The sequence below is a fragment of the Metopolophium dirhodum genome, chromosome 3, assembly GCF_019925205.1.
Source record: "Metopolophium dirhodum isolate CAU chromosome 3, ASM1992520v1, whole genome shotgun sequence".
Classification (NCBI taxonomy): domain Eukaryota; kingdom Metazoa; phylum Arthropoda; class Insecta; order Hemiptera; family Aphididae; genus Metopolophium; species Metopolophium dirhodum.
Genome location: NC_083562.1, coordinates 12,920,161 through 12,941,753, shown reverse-complemented (window position 1 = coordinate 12,941,753; position 21,593 = coordinate 12,920,161). Strand labels below are relative to the sequence as shown.

At 29.7% G+C, this 21,593-nt stretch overlaps 3 protein-coding genes across 4 annotated transcripts; all 3 read left to right on the top strand.

Annotated features, from left to right (window-relative positions):
• The first annotated feature begins 2,251 nt into the window (after positions 1 to 2,251).
• LOC132941758 (uncharacterized) lies at positions 2,252 to 6,961 on the top strand. The gene is made up of 6 exons (XM_061009914.1): positions 2,252 to 2,732; positions 2,857 to 3,113; positions 4,114 to 4,205; positions 4,921 to 5,061; positions 5,494 to 5,775; positions 5,917 to 6,961. The coding sequence occupies exons 2-6, from the start codon at positions 3,107 to 3,109 to the stop codon at positions 6,628 to 6,630; spliced, it is 1,236 nt and encodes a 411-aa protein (XP_060865897.1). The 5' UTR covers positions 2,252 to 2,732; positions 2,857 to 3,106; the 3' UTR covers positions 6,631 to 6,961.
• Positions 6,962 to 14,233: 7,272 nt separating this feature from the next.
• Positions 14,234 to 17,137, top strand: LOC132941877 (uncharacterized). Of its 2 annotated transcripts, XR_009664199.1 has the most exons (4): positions 14,234 to 14,450; positions 15,273 to 15,780; positions 16,863 to 16,982; positions 17,050 to 17,137. XR_009664199.1 is itself a non-coding variant. In XM_061010096.1 (3 exons), exons 1-3 carry the CDS (start codon positions 14,342 to 14,344, stop codon positions 16,876 to 16,878), a joined length of 633 nt encoding a protein of 210 aa, XP_060866079.1. In that variant the 5' UTR covers positions 14,234 to 14,341; the 3' UTR covers positions 16,879 to 17,137. The 2 variants fall into 2 exon arrangements, 1 of the variants encoding a protein (XP_060866079.1); XM_061010096.1 differs by having other exon boundaries at positions 16,863 to 17,137.
• Positions 17,138 to 18,218: 1,081 nt separating this feature from the next.
• Positions 18,219 to 21,004, top strand: LOC132941741 (translocon-associated protein subunit alpha). The gene is made up of 5 exons (XM_061009889.1): positions 18,219 to 18,434; positions 18,514 to 18,687; positions 19,337 to 19,596; positions 19,655 to 19,931; positions 20,504 to 21,004. Exons 1-5 carry the CDS (start codon positions 18,383 to 18,385, stop codon positions 20,554 to 20,556), a joined length of 816 nt encoding a protein of 271 aa, XP_060865872.1. The 5' UTR covers positions 18,219 to 18,382; the 3' UTR covers positions 20,557 to 21,004.
• The last annotated feature ends 589 nt before the right edge of the window (positions 21,005 to 21,593 follow it).

Here is a 21,593-nt window from a genome sequence, read left to right as displayed (position 1 = left end):
GGTAAAACTGTTTATTATGAATAACGCGGTTATTCAAACACTCCGAATCGGAGTCTCCGATAATAATTTATTATAATTTACCACAATCCACGATTAAAAATATGCCTTATACAATCATACCGATACCTGTTAACTGTTTTACTATTGATGTATACTATACGGAAACATTAATATAAATATTAAATATAACGTCTCCCCGATAGATCTTTTATACGAATATAATTACGATAATATGTCAATACTATAGGTAGTCAATGAATTGGAAAATCGGGTGGCGGTAGCTCTAATTCAAAATATAATTCAGTTTTTAATTAAATTAATGTTTCCCTAGAAATATCTGGCATTTTCGCTCATATTATACCTAATTGCAGCTCTAATTTCGTTACAAAGCGTTGAATAAAACAGACGTATCTCTTATGCCTAGCAGTTCATGGTGAATAATACATATTATAAAACAAAATAAAACATTTTGCATACAATTTCAACGGGTAATATGTTAATTATTACCTATTGCCTATTGTAATTACTAATAGCATTACCAAGTTTATAATTTTAATTTATCAAAGTATGAAAACTACAATTTTACTCAGTCGGAACACATCAACGAGGAGTTATACATATAACAAAAACATGTTATGAAAGTATCTACCACGGACATCAAGAGATAGGTGAGGTAATAAATTAACAGGTTGCATGCAGTGCCGCAAAAATTACAGGGTCAACCGTGGTAATGCCCCTGAAAAGGGACCATTTGGTGTTGGTTTAGAGGCCCCGCCGGCACCCCCTATCTAGGTCACTCGTCACTGCATTATGTTCTCATCGTGTGCAAGACAAATTATATAAAAGTTCGAAGTTACAACTAAAGAAAATGTCAGCGCACTGTTTGTTTTTTCTTTCTTGTCCATGCGCAATATAGACAAATCGTAATTACGCAGAATCAATTTTTTTTGTTTTTGAGTAATCTAAGAGTAAAATCCCCAATTACAAAAATAATAGATAATAATTCTTTTGAGGGTATGACATATTGATTTGTCTACATTTTGTTTTTGGGCCCAATAAATGTATTGTGTCCGGGGCCTCAAGAATCCTAGTTGCGGCACTGGTTGTATGATTGATAAGTAATTAGGAAAGATGCATATTTTCTAAGAAAGGGGTAGGTACAATGAAAGATAATGGTTAACATCCACATACAACTAAAACGTGCGTATAAACAAGATTAATATACCGTCGGAACGATGAAATGTAATTATAATATTGAACGCATTTGTAACAGAATATACAAAAAATAAAAAATATAAATAATAATCAATCATATTAATAAAAAACATTTCGCGGTTCATAATCAAAATGCAGCTACATGGGATGAGCGTGGGCCGTGGGCATAACCATTTCCGAGAAGATTGTGGACGGACACCGTATCGTTGGGAATGTAGATATTCATATCGATAGGCTGGGGGACAGAGGTAGGATAGTCCTAGGAGATCCTGAAACGGCCCGTTTTCAGACATGATCTGACTAACTGACCTAGCCATAAGCCAGGACAAGCACCTTCACGCTAATTAAACAAAATTATATTTTGTACTTAAAATATTTCCGAACAGTAATAATTTGAACTTAGAAAATATCCTAGTGAAATTGAATATTTCCGAGACACTTAGAATATTATTCTGTTCCGGACATTGCATCAAAAAAAACGAGCGTTTAACTGAATAATAAAACCATAACATCTACAATTCGAATAAGACTAGGTACACTTTATTGCACCTGAGTTCATTCTATATTCAACTGTACGTCGTCCTGTTGGCTGTCCTGTACGAGTTGGCTTACAAAGTTACAACACGTCTATAGTTTAAAGTAAAAAATCTTAAACATTGCAGGTAAATTATGTTAATGTTATAGAGATCAAAATATATAGGTAGTAGATACTTATTGACTATATTATAATATAGTAATTACTCATTGTTACAAATCAACAGGGTAATAAACGAGAAACATATCATTAAAAATTAAAATTTGAAATAGCATCTAAATCTCAAGAGAGGAGGCTAAAGCCCCCATGGCCAATATAACAGTATACTAACTATAGTATAAGTGTAGATGTATAACACCTCAACACTCCTCCCCTTTTGGTCTTGTTATAATATTTTGATTGGAAATTTGGAGTGAAGTCTGAAACACCTTTTATCGGAAAGAAACGGCAACGTGGCAACAACTACAGGCGGGAACAACGCTGTCATTGTGTGAGTGTGCGACATGTACAGAATGCCCAAAACGTATAATAAAATCTGATATTATCCTTTATTCATTTTTAGTTTCTAACTTTTAGTTTTCTTTTCGATGTCACACTGACAGCTTTCAACGACTTTTTAGCTTTTTAGTTTTCACGGACAAAAATACAAAATGGATTGGATTTGTTCATTGATGACCTAAATGGCCTTATCTTAATGGCTAATATTGTCCTAGACTAATGCACTATATACAATATAGTATATTGAATATGTTATACCTACATATATGTTTTGACTACAACTGGTTAGTGTAGTTCTATATAGTACTTTCGTCCACCACCGAAGACGTCGTAATTCGATCTCCGCGATAGGTCTATGGTTGAGACTTGAGACTGTTAACAGTTTAGAGTGTTTAGACTGCTCACTGATTGGACTGGTTCTGTAATCAGGTTACCGAGTACCGACTCTCATTTCATTGTCTAATGTCTACCGTCGACCGCCAATGTGAGTACTGAGTACTGAATTGTTATGCTCTAGGAAGTGATTTTTTAAAATAGTTTAAGTTCGTACAATATAATACGTCTATACTTCGATTTTCTAATTAATAATATGTATTTACTCTCGACAGCGAATATTACAATAATTATTCATTATACCTTATATTCATATGAATTATAAACGGTATCATCACGCAATTCGAGAAGTACGGGAATGACACATTGACACATTTATACATTATTAATATTTAATAGTGAATACTGACAACTCATAATGTGTATTGATTGTGCAGCGGTTTCTAATAATATACTATAGACATATAAATATAACTATATATATAGTACATATACCAAATTTGAAATCAGTTTTCACCAATCACGATGGACGGTGAGTACTTATTTACACGTTTATATAACTAATTAGGAATAAGCATTTTATAGAGTGTCGGAAAATCTAAAATGTATATTCAACCATGACGTATCAATACCATAAGCCTGTAAAGATCTTTATAGGTCTTTATAGATCAATATACCTTGTAAACAACAATTAATAGTTTCCCTCCATTTTTGTTATTTTTTGCGGCTTATGTATTATGCGTATATTTTAATATTATAGATACGTATATATTTTGATGTAGTTTTTAAGACTACCGAGTGAATCTATTCAGATATAAATAAGAATAATAGTATAATTTTGTTTTATTTAATGTGAATTCAAATTTCAGGGGGTTTACATTTGTTTATCTTAATATGAATATGATGCATTTATGCACTTCTATTTAATTTTTTAAAAGTGTGACTAAACAATCCTAAAGATAGGAATCAAATTAAATGTTCAGCACAATTAAAATTTTACATGAAAAAGTATGAATCTCATTTAAAAAAAAACTTTGTTGTTATCAACACAAAACATTACTTGAATGGTTTAAAAAATCTAAGATTTGATAACATGGTACTTCAAAGCTCCAAAAATTTGAATAAATTCATTACTTAAGGAAAAATGGGGGTGAACATGCATAATGAATGTATGGTTACCTACATTATATAATAATATAATATCTTTAAAATTTGACTTCAATGTAATTGGGTCCCATTATAACGAAATAAAATAATTATATTTACAAAAAAATTATATATCCCTGTTAATTGTATTTTTAAACATTTTTTCATAAAATAATAATAGTTGATGGACCTATGTTCCATTTTTGTTCTGATCTTTAAAAAATAAGATTTCTTCGTAGCGATCTTCAAACTTAATTTAAATTTTAGACTGACAGGTATCAAAATTATTCAAAATAAAATCTAATGTGATTTTGTTGTTTTTTTTATTTAAATATGTTTGTTAATAAAATATATAGTAGGTGTATTAATAATTTATTATATTTCAGAAATTCAAACGTGGTGGGAGATACCGAGCATTGCACATTTTTGTAAGGTTTTCACCCTTATCACTAAAGATGTCAGTCGAATAGACATAAATGTAAGTACAAAATGTTAAAAAAATTATACTCAAATAATGAGGGAAAAGGAATTATAATACACCTTATCAACCCCCCTAAAAAGGTATTGGGCAGTAAACTAGTGGAAAAGTATTATCATTAAAGTGGCAGTTAAAATATAAAATTAATTTTCAAATTTTATAGAATTGCAAAAAAATTTTAAAAACTGGCACCGGGCCCCTTTATTAATTGTTAGTTAGACACTAATTAGTGTTTCTTATAAAATATATTTATTTATTTTTTGTATTTTTACTTCATTTTAAAAACAAATTTATCAATATAGTGAGTAATTGAAATATTTATATACCAATTTATTGCTCATTTCATATTTTATTTCATTACAAACTTACAAATGTCTTTATTTTATATATGTATAGTGAATCCATATTTCTTATACAGTTATACATATAATACATTTTTACTATTGTTGGCTTGGCTTTAGTGGTGGTTGGTAAAAAATAATATGTATTTATTTATTACAAATTCACAGACCTATTGTGTATAATAATGATCAAATATACATGATAGATGTATAAATATTACTATTATTTGAAAATACTCATCAAAATATTATCTTATAAAAGTTAACTCTGTAGTCTGTTTAACTTGACTCAATGAGTCAATAATTAATATTCAATAAGAGTGTATAACAAAAAAAAATGTATTTTACTATTTTTAACAATAACAAATTTACAGGAACTTGAAAATGCAATTGAAGAAAATTCATATTTGTTGACTGATATGGCTATTCGATTTACCAAAATTTGTGGTTTTTATGATCCAAACACAAATGAATGGTGGAATTTTATGAAAAAAAAATTTGCGAGTAAATGCAGTGTAAGTTTAAATTAATATTAATATGTTATATTATAAAACACATGAGTATTAAGGCCTGGAACAGAATACATTCAGAATATATCAATAAAGGCTTTAAGTATTTAGTTTAGATCTATTTCCTAACATGTTTTGTTTTTTTTTTTTTACTAAAAAACAAAAGATTATGCCAAACACATGAATTTTTCTCTAAATACACATATTATAAAGGTAAACAGTAGTTATACATTTGTCATCATTAGATAACCACCTGTAAATTACAAGTTTTGTCCACTTTTGGTATCTAATTAGTAAATTACACTGTTTCAGTATGTGTATTGTAATAATAATAAAATTTTAATGCCCAAAGATAAATAGTAGTCTTTTAAGTTTTCCTTATTATAGGTCTGTAAAAGGTTCCAATATTAAAAATTAGGTACCTTATATATTTTTCAGATTTACAACTTCAAATATTCACTAGATACAGCAACATATTTTGATGATTTAACACGTAAACAAAAAGTTGAAGCTCTTTACATATTTTGTAATCTTATTCTTGATGTTAAACATATTCAAAATAAAATCTCCAAAAATCCTAAAATATGGCACATGTTAAACGTGAAACCATTAGGTTCTGACCAAAATAAATCAGTGTATTGGTATTTTGGTAGCAGTAAATTATATAGAGAAGACTTTGAGAACTCATTTGATCTATCTACTAACTTACCAGTAAATCATGTAAGTACAATGGGCTTTATAATATATTTTGTTTTTTTTTTATCTGATTTTTTAAACTATTTCAAAATCACTGTAAAAATTTGTATGCACTACTATATTTTTAGATTGACTAAATAATTTAATTTAGTTTTTGTTTTACAGAATATCCACGGAAAAATTCCTTATGAACCTTATCCGTCAGGAGTTTTTGGCTCAGGAAAATGGAATACAATATGTAATAATATTGACAACTGGAATTCATTGGCTGATATTACTGAATACAGTAAAAATATAAATGTTAGATATTTACATAAAGAAATATCTAATATTATAATAAATCTTCCTAAAGTAAAGAAAAAAAAATCCCTTTATGTATACATAAAGCCTAATAGGCCTTTAAGAAGTATTTGTTCAAGAACTCTTCGATCTATGGGTGTAATGGATGCTGAAAAAAAATTGATTCCAAATTCTAGTGTTATTCAGCACAAACAATACCCACAAAATAATATAGAAAATGAAACCAAACATAGATATGATTCAACAGTTTCTCAAAGAAATAAAATGTCTAATCTAAATATACATGACCAAAGCCAAAATATTTCATACTCTACAAATGTGTGTAACAATGATATTATTCAAGTAGGAAAATTAAACAATCAAACAACATTAAAATTGCGGTTAAGAAGTGGTAATGAAAAAGTGCTAGGTAAATGTGTAAAAAAAAATTCAGAGTATGAGGATGTATTTTGTGTAAACACTGAATACTGTGATCAAGAAAATAATCATTATTTAAATAACTTTAAACGTAAATTACGATCCTCAACAAATGGAACTAAAACACCACCATTCAAAGATTTAAATTATTACTCTCTTTAAAAATAATTTATTATTATTATATAGTTTTATGCTTATCAAATTTAATAGTGAAATAGGAAATACTTTATTTTATGTGTTGTATTTATTATTATAGTTAGTATTAGTATTGATTTCTTTTACTGAATACTTGTTTAAATATTTAAACTATTGTCTGTATGCATAGTCAATTTGTGTATCACATAAATTGACTATGCGTACGGAAATATGATAAATAAGTTTTGCTTTATTTTTACATGTATGATATATTAAAATTAAGTTATATATTAATGTATTCTTTGTTTGCCTGATAAATAAATAAAATACTTAGCATTAAAACATTTACTGTAGTCTCCCAATTCTCATACTCCTATACTCTATTCAACATACAAACGGTGGTCAGTGGCTTGTAACTTGTACGCAGGGATGTGGCTTTGTTTCAAAGCACTGGCCTTGCACATTGATTTGGTTGGGGAAGCGGATGAAAACTCATCACTGCCATTAACCCATCGGTCATCTTGTGTTGAACAGAATATATTTATAATGTAAAATGGGGAGAGTTACCCTTTGAAGTATGTCTATATAAGAAAAGTGTTTACTGACCCACTTGTGCAGGATAAAGAGGGAAAATAATATTTTAATACCAATGTATTCTACATCTTGTCATTTTTACTTATTGTACCTAGCAAATAACAATAAAATAATAAAAAAAAATTCAATTAAATACAATATTTTAAATTTCAGTGTGTAGTTACGCACTTAAGAGTCAATACCGCTGAGGCAGGATACATTTTTAATAATTATTAGATAGATAGTACCTAATAATTTATTGTAAAAATTGAATGTGTCAAACTATGTATATAATATGAAATTATTGGCAAAATAAGATAGCAGCTTTTTGGTATCTAACAATATTAGGTAGATGAATAATGATGGCAGATGATCCTCTGTCTTAGAATGAAAAAATTATATTTGCTGCACTACCTACGTATATTAAATGATTATTAATCTTTCTTTCATTTCGATAACTGTCAGTACTCAGTAGGTACCTATTTAGTTTGGTACCCACTTAAAGCTAATATTATTACACTTACGCATCATGGAAACTTATTATTGATTAAATCTAAATCGGCTTCCAAGTCGTCGTTGAGAGTGTCAGTCATCGTCATTATCCATCCCAGAGTTAATCTCATCGTTGTGTTATCGGTCGTGACTTGCAACGCCCGTTTCATGTTGTTGCTGAACGTGAACACATTGTCGTCATACACACCAGGAAAACAGTGATCCTTGTACGCTCGCTCACCCCACTTGTACCTATTGACCAGATACTCAATTGATTTCATCTCAATCTCAGGCTGGACCTGGATCCGTCGAATCTCCTGTAACAACGGACCAAATCCCTCCACGAAGCCCAGGTCTGGCGAATAATTCGATACGGTTTCGATCGCCTTGCCTACGGTTCGAGCATTCCAGTTCCAGTAGGCGGCGTAGGCGCTTCGGAAATATTTATCACTACCGTCTCGATCCAATAACTCATCAATCGCACCGATGTCGTCACCAATAAAACACTCAGCTGTCCAGAGTCCCTTAATTTTGTCATGTAACAAGCGGTAAACTTTGTGCTGATCGATCGGCTCCAACGCCTGGGCCGACCGTCGGACTTCTCGCACGTTTTCCACCAATACGCGCACACTACAGTAGTATAATTTCATCAAAAGATTTAAGTACGTGTAACAACGGCACCTGACCTTTATCGATATTAACGCGGTAAGTCTGTCCGTGGTCCCTTGGATCTTTTTTGCTAGATTCGACGCGACTTGGTCCATCGACGTCGCTGCCGCTTTGCCGGGATCGGACGAATGGTCCACGATGGCCTCGTTGCCGATCAGTCTCCAAACTTCAGGATCGTGGTACTTGTTGAACGTGTGATAGAACACGATCGACACATCCGGACACTGCTGCAACGGCCGCTTAAGGTCATATGCGGGAAGAAATTTCACAAACAACGATTGCAAATCTTTCTGTATTGCCACGGACAGCCTGTCGATTTCTCTGACAAGCAAAGGGATCGAATCGTACTTGCGCTCGAATTTCCATCCTCCGTCCCTGTTCTGCAGTAGTGCTGCGGCATCGAAGTCGGCGTAACACTCTTTCCTGTACATGATCTTTACTTTGTCAAAAATCAATAATAACAATGAGTTGCGATCAGACTTATTGACAGTCGTTATTTTGTCTATTTTGTACAAATTATGGAAACAGTCAAGTTTTTCGATAAAAGGTAAAATGAACTGAACTATTGTCATAATATTTTCCATAACACTGTTACTTGTTACTGAGAATTCTTCATTACTTTGTTCTGGGCTTTCGTATTGTTTTTTGTTTGTTCTGCCATTTTTCACCGTTGATGCTTTTGTTTGTTGAAATTTTTTTTCAATACTTGAATTTTCGTCGTTCAAAAAATCCGACTTTTTTTTAAATAATTTTTCAAATAACGTGTCTATTCCACTGTTTCCATTTACTGTGTTATTAATAAATATTCCATACATAATTATCGGCAATAAATGCCTCATTCCTCTACATACAATTGCTTTATTTTCTAAATTAAAAAATTTAACCAAACTGGATCGAATCTCGTTAATTTTGGTCTCTATAATATATTCCAACGATAAATAGATACCGTTTTCTTTAATTAAATCTCGACAGTAATATTTGAGCTTGTCCGTACCTTTTTTTGTTTCGTTTTTTCTACACATAAAATTCATAGAGTTCAATATGTCAATGGTATTTAACGTTTCCAAAATTGTTGACGAATTCTTCAAATTATCCAAATGTTCTAAGTTTACCAATGGAACACATCTTATTGTGCTCATAACCGTAAAAACAAATGCCAATACACAGTACATTGTAAATATTTTGTCAGACGAAATATTTAAGTATTCAATACTTCAATTAAATTTAATTATACTTGGAAATCATAAAGTACCGACGTGTTAAATTCATATACCTTCACAGTTCACGTATATCCGTATATGTACTGTGTGGTATTTACCACGTTCCCATCGGGCACGTAATAATACAAACTTAAACTAGGCCTGTATGAGAATAGCAGATATATTTTTTGGACTCTGCAAGTTAGAATTTATTAGTTTATTCAAGTGTTCAGTACAGCACGTATAAACATATATAGATACATTATTATACACTATGTCACTATCTTATATTCTTAAACAGTTAAGTAAGTTCAATGACGTATTTATTGAGAGGGGAAGTTTAAAGCATCAGCCATCACTCGTATTATTATTTTTAATTCTTTAATTTATTTAAAAACTGTAATGTAGGTATTGTATTAAATAAAATTATACTATAAATGTTATTATAGTTTCTATTTGTAACCTGCAGGCACGTATTTAGGGAGGGGGAGTGTAGCCTGCTGCTTGGGGTGGCAAATGTATATTGACATATTATTATTGAGTATTAGTATTTCATTGGTGAGAAAATAATATTAATAATTACAAAAAAATATTGAAGGTAAACTATGAACTAAGAAATGTGTCTTACGTTGGCATTATTGACAGTTGAATTATAGAATAAACAAGTAGGTAGGTAAAGCAGATTTTGAAGAAATTATCACTTTATTTTCGAATCTCTAGGAGAATGTTATAAATATAGGTATCTAGAATATTATTATTAATAAAATTAAGCACAGAAAAAATGCAAACAAAATAAATAATAAATTGTTTTCAGTTAATATTTCATTTTTATAATTTGAGTATAAACCATAACTACTCTATGACTTTAAAAGTGTATAACATTGAAACTAAGTCACAAATTGTAACTTGGTAATAAGTTTCTCGCCACGTGTTGTCTCCGTCTTACAAGTGCGTGTCTGTAAACAAGTGACTGTAAGGGAAAGTTTGTATTGAATTTTCAACTATATATAAATAGCTCAAGAAGAGTTAAAATATTTTGAAAATTATAAATAATATTAATTTAAATATTTGATAAAAATATCAAGTCCCTACGGTTATTCATTTTAGGAATACAACAAAAAATTAAATTAATGTTGGCAATAACTGATATGGTCAATTTGCATACTATACTTTGAAAAGTACGGGTCATTTTGTACTTTTGATCCAATTTTCAACCAGAAACCACTCTCAAATTTGGAGATTGTAAAATGTTTATGACCCAAAAAGGTGATAGATACTAAAAAAATATATAATTGTAAAACCAGTAGGTACATACATCACTCCGCAGTCCACTCAGAATCAAAAAACAATACACACATTATATTGTTTGTAATTTATTTATTAATATTTTTTTGGATAATCTTAAGTAAGTGCCTATCTATAATTTACCATTTATTTTACTGGATAGTGGACACGTATTAGATATAACCAAAATGTATATTTACTGTGGCTGTCAACTGTACGTCTGTACTTAACTATGTGCCCATTTGGACAAAGAAAACCTTCTTAAAAAACGGACCTCACTGAGATTGGTGATTATATCTAGTAGGTAGGTATATCACTAATTACTAAACGTCTAAACGTCTATCACTTCGACATGTAGTCGAATCAGCTTAGTATTAGCTAAGATAAATAGCTACATAATATAATAAATATATAAATATAGTAGGTAGAATAGGTAGATATAGTACCCAAATAATATTTTAATTAAACATTAGTCAATCAACATAAAAATAATATAAAGATGTGTATACCTGGTGCACCAGCTATGGCTGGTAAAAAGTGGTACTCAAATACCTACTGTAATGATAATGAAAAAATTAGCAACTGTTTTTTTTTATTGTCATTTTATAATTATAAAATATTGTACATGTAATGCAGTATTCAATGAATACGCGTATATAATATTATATCATTGTAAAAGTTATGTATTAACCATTTTTGTAACCGTAGGAGCTTGAAATACGCAACCCTAACTTCCAACGTGTTTATTATTTTATTGTTATAAACGAGGACAAATAGTAAGGGTCAAGGACTCGACTACAGTCAGAGATGCTGTTGATTCTCATTCAAAATGTTATTTACCTATTCTTAATTGAATTTATATAAAACTTATCCATAATGTTTTCATGCATAATCAGATAATTTATTAACATTATGGAAATACGTTGGATCTAGGAAGAAGAATACTCACAAATAACTAATAAGTATAAACAATCAGGAAACGGGGTTATTAAACATAATAAAACAATCCAAGGCCAGTCCTCGCCCACATAAGTGTAGTCGGAATAATTTAATGGTATTTACTTTTAGTTTAATTGAATGATTCATTTCGGATTTTTCGTTATTTCTCATATCGCACCATCCACGTAAACGACCATTAGGACATCAAGGACGTCACATGTCGATTCTGTCTTCCTGGTTTATCAAAATATAAATTTAATTAATTATGTCCCGATGGGCTATGTGGGTAATTGTAAGCTCGGTCCGACAATGTCGAGTGATAAAAAGGTAAATTTATTGTAAACTCGGCCCCGATTTGCAGGGTATTAGCTACTATTTTTATACGTAAACACGGCCCCAATTTTTCAGGCATATACTTTTAATATATTCAAGGTATTAAGCCTATAATGATTGTTTAAACTAGGTTTTAACCATTTAAAATTATTACGACAACCAAAAGAGACAATTTTACAATGTGAGGGCTTAAAACACTCTCTTTAGTAGTCCATTTTAAAGTCATTAATCTCCATAATAATAATATGAAATACGAAATTGAATCAATAATCATACCCGAGTCTGTATACAACAACATATTTTTTAGATATCTTAATCACATTATGCAATATGCCATATAGTACATAGGTATATGTTTGCATAAATACGGCCGATTGATGGTGTTTCAACATCCAAAACACTCCCCTGTTATATGATTGTGTATCATTTTGTACGAAACATGACGAACGTATTTATTATTTATTTCATTTCGCTATCGACTATCGCTTCATTAAATCACATTATGCCTTAAATTTGTTATATTTTATTTAATATTTTAATATAATTTGTTAAATTGTAATTATTACTAGTATTAGTGTGTTATTACTGTTGTTAGTTATTACTGTGTTCGGACTTCGCGTACACTAATATATTGGTATTATTTAATTATAAATATTAAATATGCTACCTAAAGTGTACAAACAAAGAATACAAAATAATAAAAAGTACTTATTGATACTATACATGCTAAGTAAATTGAATTAAAGTACACTTATTTTGTTTCGATAATTTATTTACTTGGCGAGAAATTATATACCACTTTATATAATTATATGACACAGCGCACGATAAATAAGATGAACAAAATAAACAAAAGACATTAGAAGTTAATTATAATTTATAATATTATAGTGGACATTTCTACTCAAAATAATTTCTCGGCAAGTCAATAAATTATTGAAAGAAAATAAGTGTACTTTAATTCAATTTACTTAGCATTTATTTATGATACCTATCACATCTTTCTAGTGCTTAAAAAGATCTGTTTTTTTTTCTTTTTTTACCTAGCCATTTTTTTACTCGGAGTTCGACGAAGTATTTTTGTAATGATACGCAATGTCATGTCAAAAAAAAAAGTTTAAGAAAAAATTTAAAAAACTTACAATTTAATCAAAAAAATAACTCATATATGAGGTCATCCACGGTAACGAACACTATAAATTATTATAATTATAATGTATCACTACATTTAGCTCATTTAAGAAAACAAAAGATGACCTTGGATACTAAGTTTTAAATATAAATGCAGTCAATATTTAATCCAAATATATTTTCATTCAGAATCATGTTAATTAAAAGTGATAATTTTTTTAAAATTGTCAACTAGGTATATGAAAAGGATAGTTGGTTGGTTTTATTTTTATCCCGTTGTCAAATAATTTTAAGCTTACCACTTGTTAGTTGTTAGTAATTGAGTACATTCAAAATTATTATAAATATTAGGTAGGTAGGTGGTAGGTCTATTGTCTTAAACGGGTGTAATTCTCCATAGTTTATAATAATTTTTACAAACTTCTATCTTAATTATTATTTTTATGAACAGGCGATGCTATTGACCTAGGAGGCTTTGATTTTAAAATATAATAGATACCTGTTTAAATTTTTAATGGTTATAAAATATATTGTATATTATAATATTATAGAGATATAATAAGAAAAATAATGAGAAAAATACCATGGGATAACCCTGCATTAATTAAACAATATGTATACGTGGGTACCTACATTTATGTTTGAAAACTGAACTAATGTATATAATTATAAATAATTGTATCGTTTTTTTTTAATAGACGTAGAAAAAACATACCTATTAATGGATAAATATATATTATTATTACCCAACTATTTAGAGGTATTATACGTTTATACCTATGCTGTAAAATGTATCATTTATTTTAATACGATTGTGACGTCAATCCGAATATTGATATTTTCTATGTATTTTCAAGTTATTCACGACGACCGGTTAGCGAATTGTAAACAATATGCCACCAATAGTAAGTGTTGTAACGTACCTGTACCATCATCATCATAATCCTTGAGCATCGAAACAACCTTAATATTGTTATTTGGTGGGAACATTATAAAACGGCGTTGTCTGTGTTGTCATGTTACAGTTTTCATTTTCATTCGGCGGCGGTACAACGTGCAAGTCTAGCTAGATCTAGGAGACTTCGACACGAGAATAAAATACCTATAGGAATTAAAACATGTCTCTAACACAGAAAATGTTTGCCTGCAGTGGCTTTATGCTCATCGTTGTGCTAGCGGTGTTCGCACGAGCCATTCCTGTTCCGGTGCCCGAAGAACCGCAACCAGGTAAAATATATTTTATATACAATGTATACCTACGCGTTTCTAAATAGTATCATAAATCACTAGGTCTTATTCTAATAATATGCGATAGAAAAAATAGTAAATACCAGAAAAATAGTATTAGTAATTTACACTAATATATAACCGCAATATTCATACTTTTCACAAAAAAATATTACAAATTTACAAATCAAAATAAACTTATCTATTTATTTTTTTAAATGTATTTAAATATTCAAGTGTAGATAATATATAGATTTTATATTATACATACATTTATAAAATAGTAGGTACCTAGGTATGTTTTTACATAATATAACAGCAAATAAAAATTAGTAATGCATTTCTAAAACAATTATAGGTGCACGTACATGTACACGTACCTATTATTCAAATGCTCACCACCACCACCATACTACCGAATAAAATAAATTAGTTTTAATATATTTAATGTAAAAAAGTAAATTTATTGTAACTAATGGGCAACGGCCAATAAATCGTAATTATACTGCAATATGAATATTGAATATGAATAATGAATAGAATTTTTTTGAAAATCAATGCTTCAAAAAGTATGTAGTTGTTGTCGATTTTTTAATTATCACTAAAATTATGATAAGAAAAATAATTTACAATAAAAAAGAAAACGAATAGGTTATTTATTGTTGCATTGATTAAATATTTAAATAATAAAATACAGTATAATATAATATACTGTAATACGTATAGCTCTTTAATATTTATTCATTTTTTAATGTATATGTATATTAGGTATATATTATATTTAATCAATGATGATAATTTTAAAATTTTAATGCATTTCAGCCGAGTACAGACAGTTTGTGTCAGCCCAGGTTATGGAGTCCGTGGACGAACCGGCAGTGTTGTCCGTACATCGAGAGGTGCAAGTCGACCCCGCGGTGGTCAGGCCCATTCGGTCGGCCAGTCCGTTCTTCGGAATCTTAACCGGTTACGAAAAGCCGTACAAGTCACAGCAACACCATCACAACTATCACCAGGAAGAGCATGAGTACGAGCCAGAGTACCATCATAGGCCCGAACACGAGCCAGAGTACCATCACAGGCCCGAGCACCATCATAGGCCACAATACCATAAGCCACAACACCACCACCAGCAGCGGCCACAACAACACCACGGCGGTGGCGGTGCGGGAAGTTACGCTTCGGCGGGAAGTTTTTCGGGCGGCCACGGTGGCGGTAACGGTCACAGCCAGAGCGGGGCCCACAGCCAGTCCGCCAGTTTCGGATTCGGTCCGTTCCAGGCCAGTTATTCGGCTAGTTCGGCGCAATCGGGCAGCCATTCCGACGGAGGGTAAGTGCTGGTGGGGCAAACATTTAAGTACCTACCTACCTAAAAAACCTATCATAAATTATAAAAATAATATTATAAAAAAAATAATTGTTTTGAATTACCGAGGTATAAGCAATAATAATATTCTTCTAAATTATAAATCTAATTTTAGTATAAAACTAGAAAATAGCAATTTTTGTAGATACCCACATTTATTAATTTAAATTTTAAAGTAACTATAAATGTTTACCGCGTTTATACTAACGACCTTAAAATATAGGTAGGTTTAACTCGAGATCGAAAAATCATATATGGATTTCAGATATAGTCTTATAAACCTTTATTGCTATAGATACTATATAATAGTCATATACTCATATAGATATTTAAATCAGTGACTGCCGACTGAAACCGAACCGAAAAGAACTGATTAAGTAATCTGAAAACCCATAAAATATTGGAAACCATAACCTTTAAATTTAAATATTTATAATAATTAGAACCAATATAATTTTAAATAAAATGTATCGAGTTTTACAATGATAATTAAATTTGTTTTTACCTCCATGATAATTTTTTTTAGGTATTTATAAGGAATGTTTTAACAAACCTTAATCGACGATAAAAAACGAAAAGCCAATGCTTTTATTTTAATATTACTCATTTATTAGACTCATATAGGTGGAGATTGTGGGGAGGTTTGCTTATAGGGGATTTATTAAATCCTAATAATTCTATTTATTTAATAAAATATCTTATTTTTTTATGTTATTGATATCATAATATTAGCTCACTTCAAATAGACAGATTTAAGCCCCCCCCCCAAAAAAAAAAATAATAAATAAATATTTTATCAAATATCCACCTATGTTTTTAGTATACAGACGGATAGTACACAAACACACAAGGGGCTTAATAGACAATACTGTAGTGTGTACATATATAATACTATTTACCAAGCACATCGTACACAAAATACAATTTTCGTATTTTACGCAAAAAAAATGGAGCCGGATTAAACTAGTTAACATTTCTAGGATTAAATTGTTAATTTGGATGTTCCTAAATTATTTTAACAACGATAACATTTTATTATATTTCAGATTTTCAGACTATTGATTACCACTTCCAATCAAGATCATTTGAATTCTTAGCATTTATTTAATAATTGTGATTTTTAATTTATTTGTTTTTTATTTTTATTTTTATGGAACTATTATATATATATACTTACTATTTTAATGTATATGCCAATAGTGCCATTGAAAACTATATTTAAATTGAATTTTAATATTAGCATTTTTAATACCTAATAATTGTACCTATTATGTATTTTTGAATGATTTTTAATAAAATTCCTTTTTTTGCATTGAATAAATTTCTTTGATTTTTGTTTAGCATATTTAAGCACAAAATAATGTTTATTAAAAAAAAAAATTATTAGTTTTTGATATAACCTTTTTAGTTTATTACACAAAATTCATTCTAACATTGTGTTCACCTTCATTTGTATGGTAATATATTAAGTAGGTAAAATATATAGTAATATAAATAGTGATTTAAATGGCTTCAAACAAATAAGGGATTGATATATAATATTAAAATATCAAAAATTGTACTTATAATTTGAAAAGTGTGTAATATTTTCATAAGAATTAATAACACGCAAAAGTCTATATAAATGACGTTTATTAATTACATAATATTATTAGTTGTTTGCGACACAACTCCGTAATGAACACTGAATTGAATATTATAAGCGGTACAAGCCATTATAGCGATAGCCGATAACGATGTATACAGATATCACAAAGTGAATAGTATCAATTTTTAATTGTTAGGTCCGTCTACTTTCTGCGCTGCAGTAAGACGTAAGTACTAAGTTGTAACATATAATACAGCCTGTCAGAGTGGCAGCGCCAGCAGCTGTCGCCTGTCCTTAACGGCTTCCATTAATAATAGCATTCATTTATATTAATATTGACATTTTTTTTTTAAACATAATTGATTTTTTGTAGGCAATCTATTACACTGTTACAGCAATGGAACAATTGAATACGCTTAATTGTTATAATATTACAACAATAGTACACACTTGAAACACATAGAGAATAGTCAATAGACCTCCTAGTGGAGGTACTTCATCAATATTGAAATTAAATGAACAATCCTAAACTTCAAAATTATAATTATAATACTATTATTGCATATTTTTATGATTATGAACCTCTAGTGTAAAAAATAAATGTTAATACATATTACATATAAACAAATGGACTGCGTTTAGAGAGATAACTGAGAAATCATGAAACCGAATGATGGGGACAGTTGGGTCCCGTGATAAGATTTATCAGATTCCGACTTCCTCAAAAATATGAAAATGGAAAAATTAGGTTTGCCAGCCTGACTTACCGACGGCTAATCGTCCCGTGTGCCGTGACGTTTTCCACGTCCGCAACTACAGCCGGCAACGTCATTGAGTCCATTGGCCGCCGTGTGGACGCGTAACGATGAGGTGCCGTGGTTGTTAGACGTGTCCGTTACTTTCATCACATCGTCTCTTAGTAGTTGCTCTCTCGAGGTTCGAATTTCGTTTGCGATAAGTACGCTACCTAATTCGAAGATGGAGTTCAAGTGGATATTGCTGTGTTTGTCCCTGCTTGCCGTGTCCACAGGTATTGTAGTAGTACCAATGACTGGTGTTCAGCTCGTTTTTTAAAAATCCTGACCCAAATAATACGTGTGTTGTTACAGGTGTAGCGCGAGCTGAAGACGAAATCGACGCAGATGAAGAGATGATTGTTAGCGAGGACCAAGGATTAGTCGAGACAGAGGGCGATGAGTCTACGATCGAAGACTTGGAGCCGACGGATGCTGACACGTACTTGCTGTTCACCAAACCTGTGTTCGAGGAAAAAGCCAGCATTGGTAAATTACAAGCCTTTGCGCTCCTCTTAAACAGTGTTTCAAGCTTAACAGTTTCATATAGTTATATAACGGTATCTAATGTTTCTAGATATATAGCAGTGTGCTATTAGTTATAATTAGATGGTAGTATACATTAAAATACAAATATTGACATAATGTTCATGGATGTATGTTTTACTTTTACACTACGGTGTAATATTTTAATCTATATTAACTACCAATTCTTACTGATTTATAAAAACTATAAAGAAATGGTTGAGTTTATACACATGTTATGAGTTGTAATAATAATTACTAGTTATTGATTATTATTGATAACACTTAACATTATTAAATACTTTGAGCGTAAATATTGTACCAATTAATTCTTGATTAGACAAAAATAACATTATAGGTCTAATTTTGTAAATAGTATGAATAAGCATGATTGTATGCAATTTTGTTTAATTTTGTAGATAAATAATTAAACAAAGTGAATGTATGAATTAGAAAATCAATTTGCATACAGAATAATATATATAGAATCATGAAAAATTAACCATAAATATAATTGATAATAACTACAAAAATAAATCTTATATTTTCTTATTATTTATTTGTACCTATTTCTCAACTATATCATTTATAATGTGTTTTATTTTTTTATTAGAATTGCCAGCTGGTCGTTTGTCTGAATTTCTCGTGGGATTTACCAATAAAGGATCTAATGATTTAGTTTTGGAAACTTTGGATGCTTCACTTCGTTACCCTATGGATTTCAATTTCCACATTCAAAATTTCACTACTGTCTTGTTAGAGAAAACCATTCCACCAGGATCCCAGGCTACTCTTGGCTATGCTTTTATCCCAGCTGACGCATTTGCCGGACGTCCATTTGGACTCAGCATCAATCTTGCTTATAGAGACTATGTAAGGTTTTTATTTTATAATTTTTTAAGTTATATTTCATAATTGTTTATTTGTTTAGGAAGGAAAACAAATGATTAGTAAATTATACAACGATACCGTAAACATCATTGAAGTTGAAGAAGGTTTGGATGGTGAAACTCTGTTTTTGTATGTCTTAATGGCTGCTGCGTGTGTTCTTCTTTTGGTCGGTGGACAACAGTTTCTATACTCTGTGGGCAAGAAACGCGTTGGTGGTGGTCTGCCAAGTCGCACAAGAACAAATTTGGAAACTGGAACAAAAACTAGCAAACAAATTGATATGGACTGGGTTCCTAAGAATGTTCTCAATCACCTAAGTAAGTTTGGTTTTTAAAGATAACATTAAAAAGTGGTCAACGGAAAAAAGTTGAATTATGGTTAGAAAAGCAAAAATGTCCTTGATTTTTTTTTATAGTAAGTAGTTCTCATAAGTCCATTAAAAGGAATCATTTATAAATATTCAGTAGGTAAATTTTAGATTTTTGACTTCCTCAGTAGCTTACATAAAATTAAAACTTTAATCTGCAAACACTAAAAAGACATTTGACATCCAATACCATTATTTCAATATGATATTATGCAGTTTCATGATTTACTTTTAGAATATTGAGTTTTTATTCCAATTAATTGCTTTTAAATTGTATAAATTACTACCCTATGATATACCCAACACAGGGTGTCTGTATCTGTTAAGCCTTTTCATAGTGAATAAATGAATATATTAAAATATTATATTTTTCATTATTATTACTTTAAATATTTTGATACCAATAAATTATTTTTGAAGTTTGTGTTGTTGAGTAATGAATCTTGTAGAAGTTTCTACTTAATAAATATTAATTTATTATGTAAAATATAAATATTTAAAGGTTTTTTTTATGCGTTATAGATAAACAAAAGGCACAAAGTCCAAAGCAAAAACGTGTGAAGAAAACAGATTAATCGAGCAAAGAAAGACTTAAATTCATTCATTTTTCACCAATGAATGTAATCAACTATCAAATTCCTTTAGAAAAAAATTAAATTCTAAAAATTGTTGTTGTAATTCCATCTGACAACATTGTGAGAAATCAGAGTGCATTTCTAACGTATTCTTTTTTTGTTATATAAATAGATACTAATTTAATTGGTCTTCTATTGTAATTATTAAATATATAATTTTGTTTTATATCATAAATTAAACAAAATTATATTTGTATGTTTAATGTTTAATTATGTTTTTGTATAGATCATATTTTGAAATAACATTTTTATCATACAGATGCATTAATAATTTTGTGTTTGTAGTTTATTAATTTTGTGAATACTATAATTCAATTTTATAAATTATTCATACTTGTATTATATACTTATTCTGAAAATAAATGTGTTTGAAAAAATTAAAATTAAACTTGTCTTATTATTTTTAATTATTATTACTATATTTTTTATAGTGGTTCACAAATTGTTCTTAAGTGTAACTCACAGTCTCACGTTTTAAAATATTAAACTCAAACCCAGGCATAGTTATTTTTGCTATTGTTGGTGAAATTCTTGTCCTAAACTTTAGTATTCAACTATCAAAACTAATCAATTTGTGAAAGAGATTTATTCTAGAATCTGCATAGATGTTTTTTTTAGTGTAACTCAAAAACTAATAACCGTAGATACATTAAATTTTCACCAAATGTTAATATAACCATATTATTATATGATACAGTTTTCAAAATAAATACATTTTCTTTAATTCTCTAATAAGTATTGTTTAGGTATCATTCTCATCACAATGTAATTACTAATTTTGGATAATTACTGCCGTAATTTCAAATGTATGCTCATGACATGGAAATTCAAACCTATTAAGCCAGCTTTCCACGACGCGTAACTCGTGAGGTGTGGCTAAAGTTGGCTTGGTATGGTATAATGTATCATAGGCGTGCCGTGGGTTTTTTTAAAAAAAAATAGCAAACTTCCTCATCTAAAATTGAGAAATTCATTAA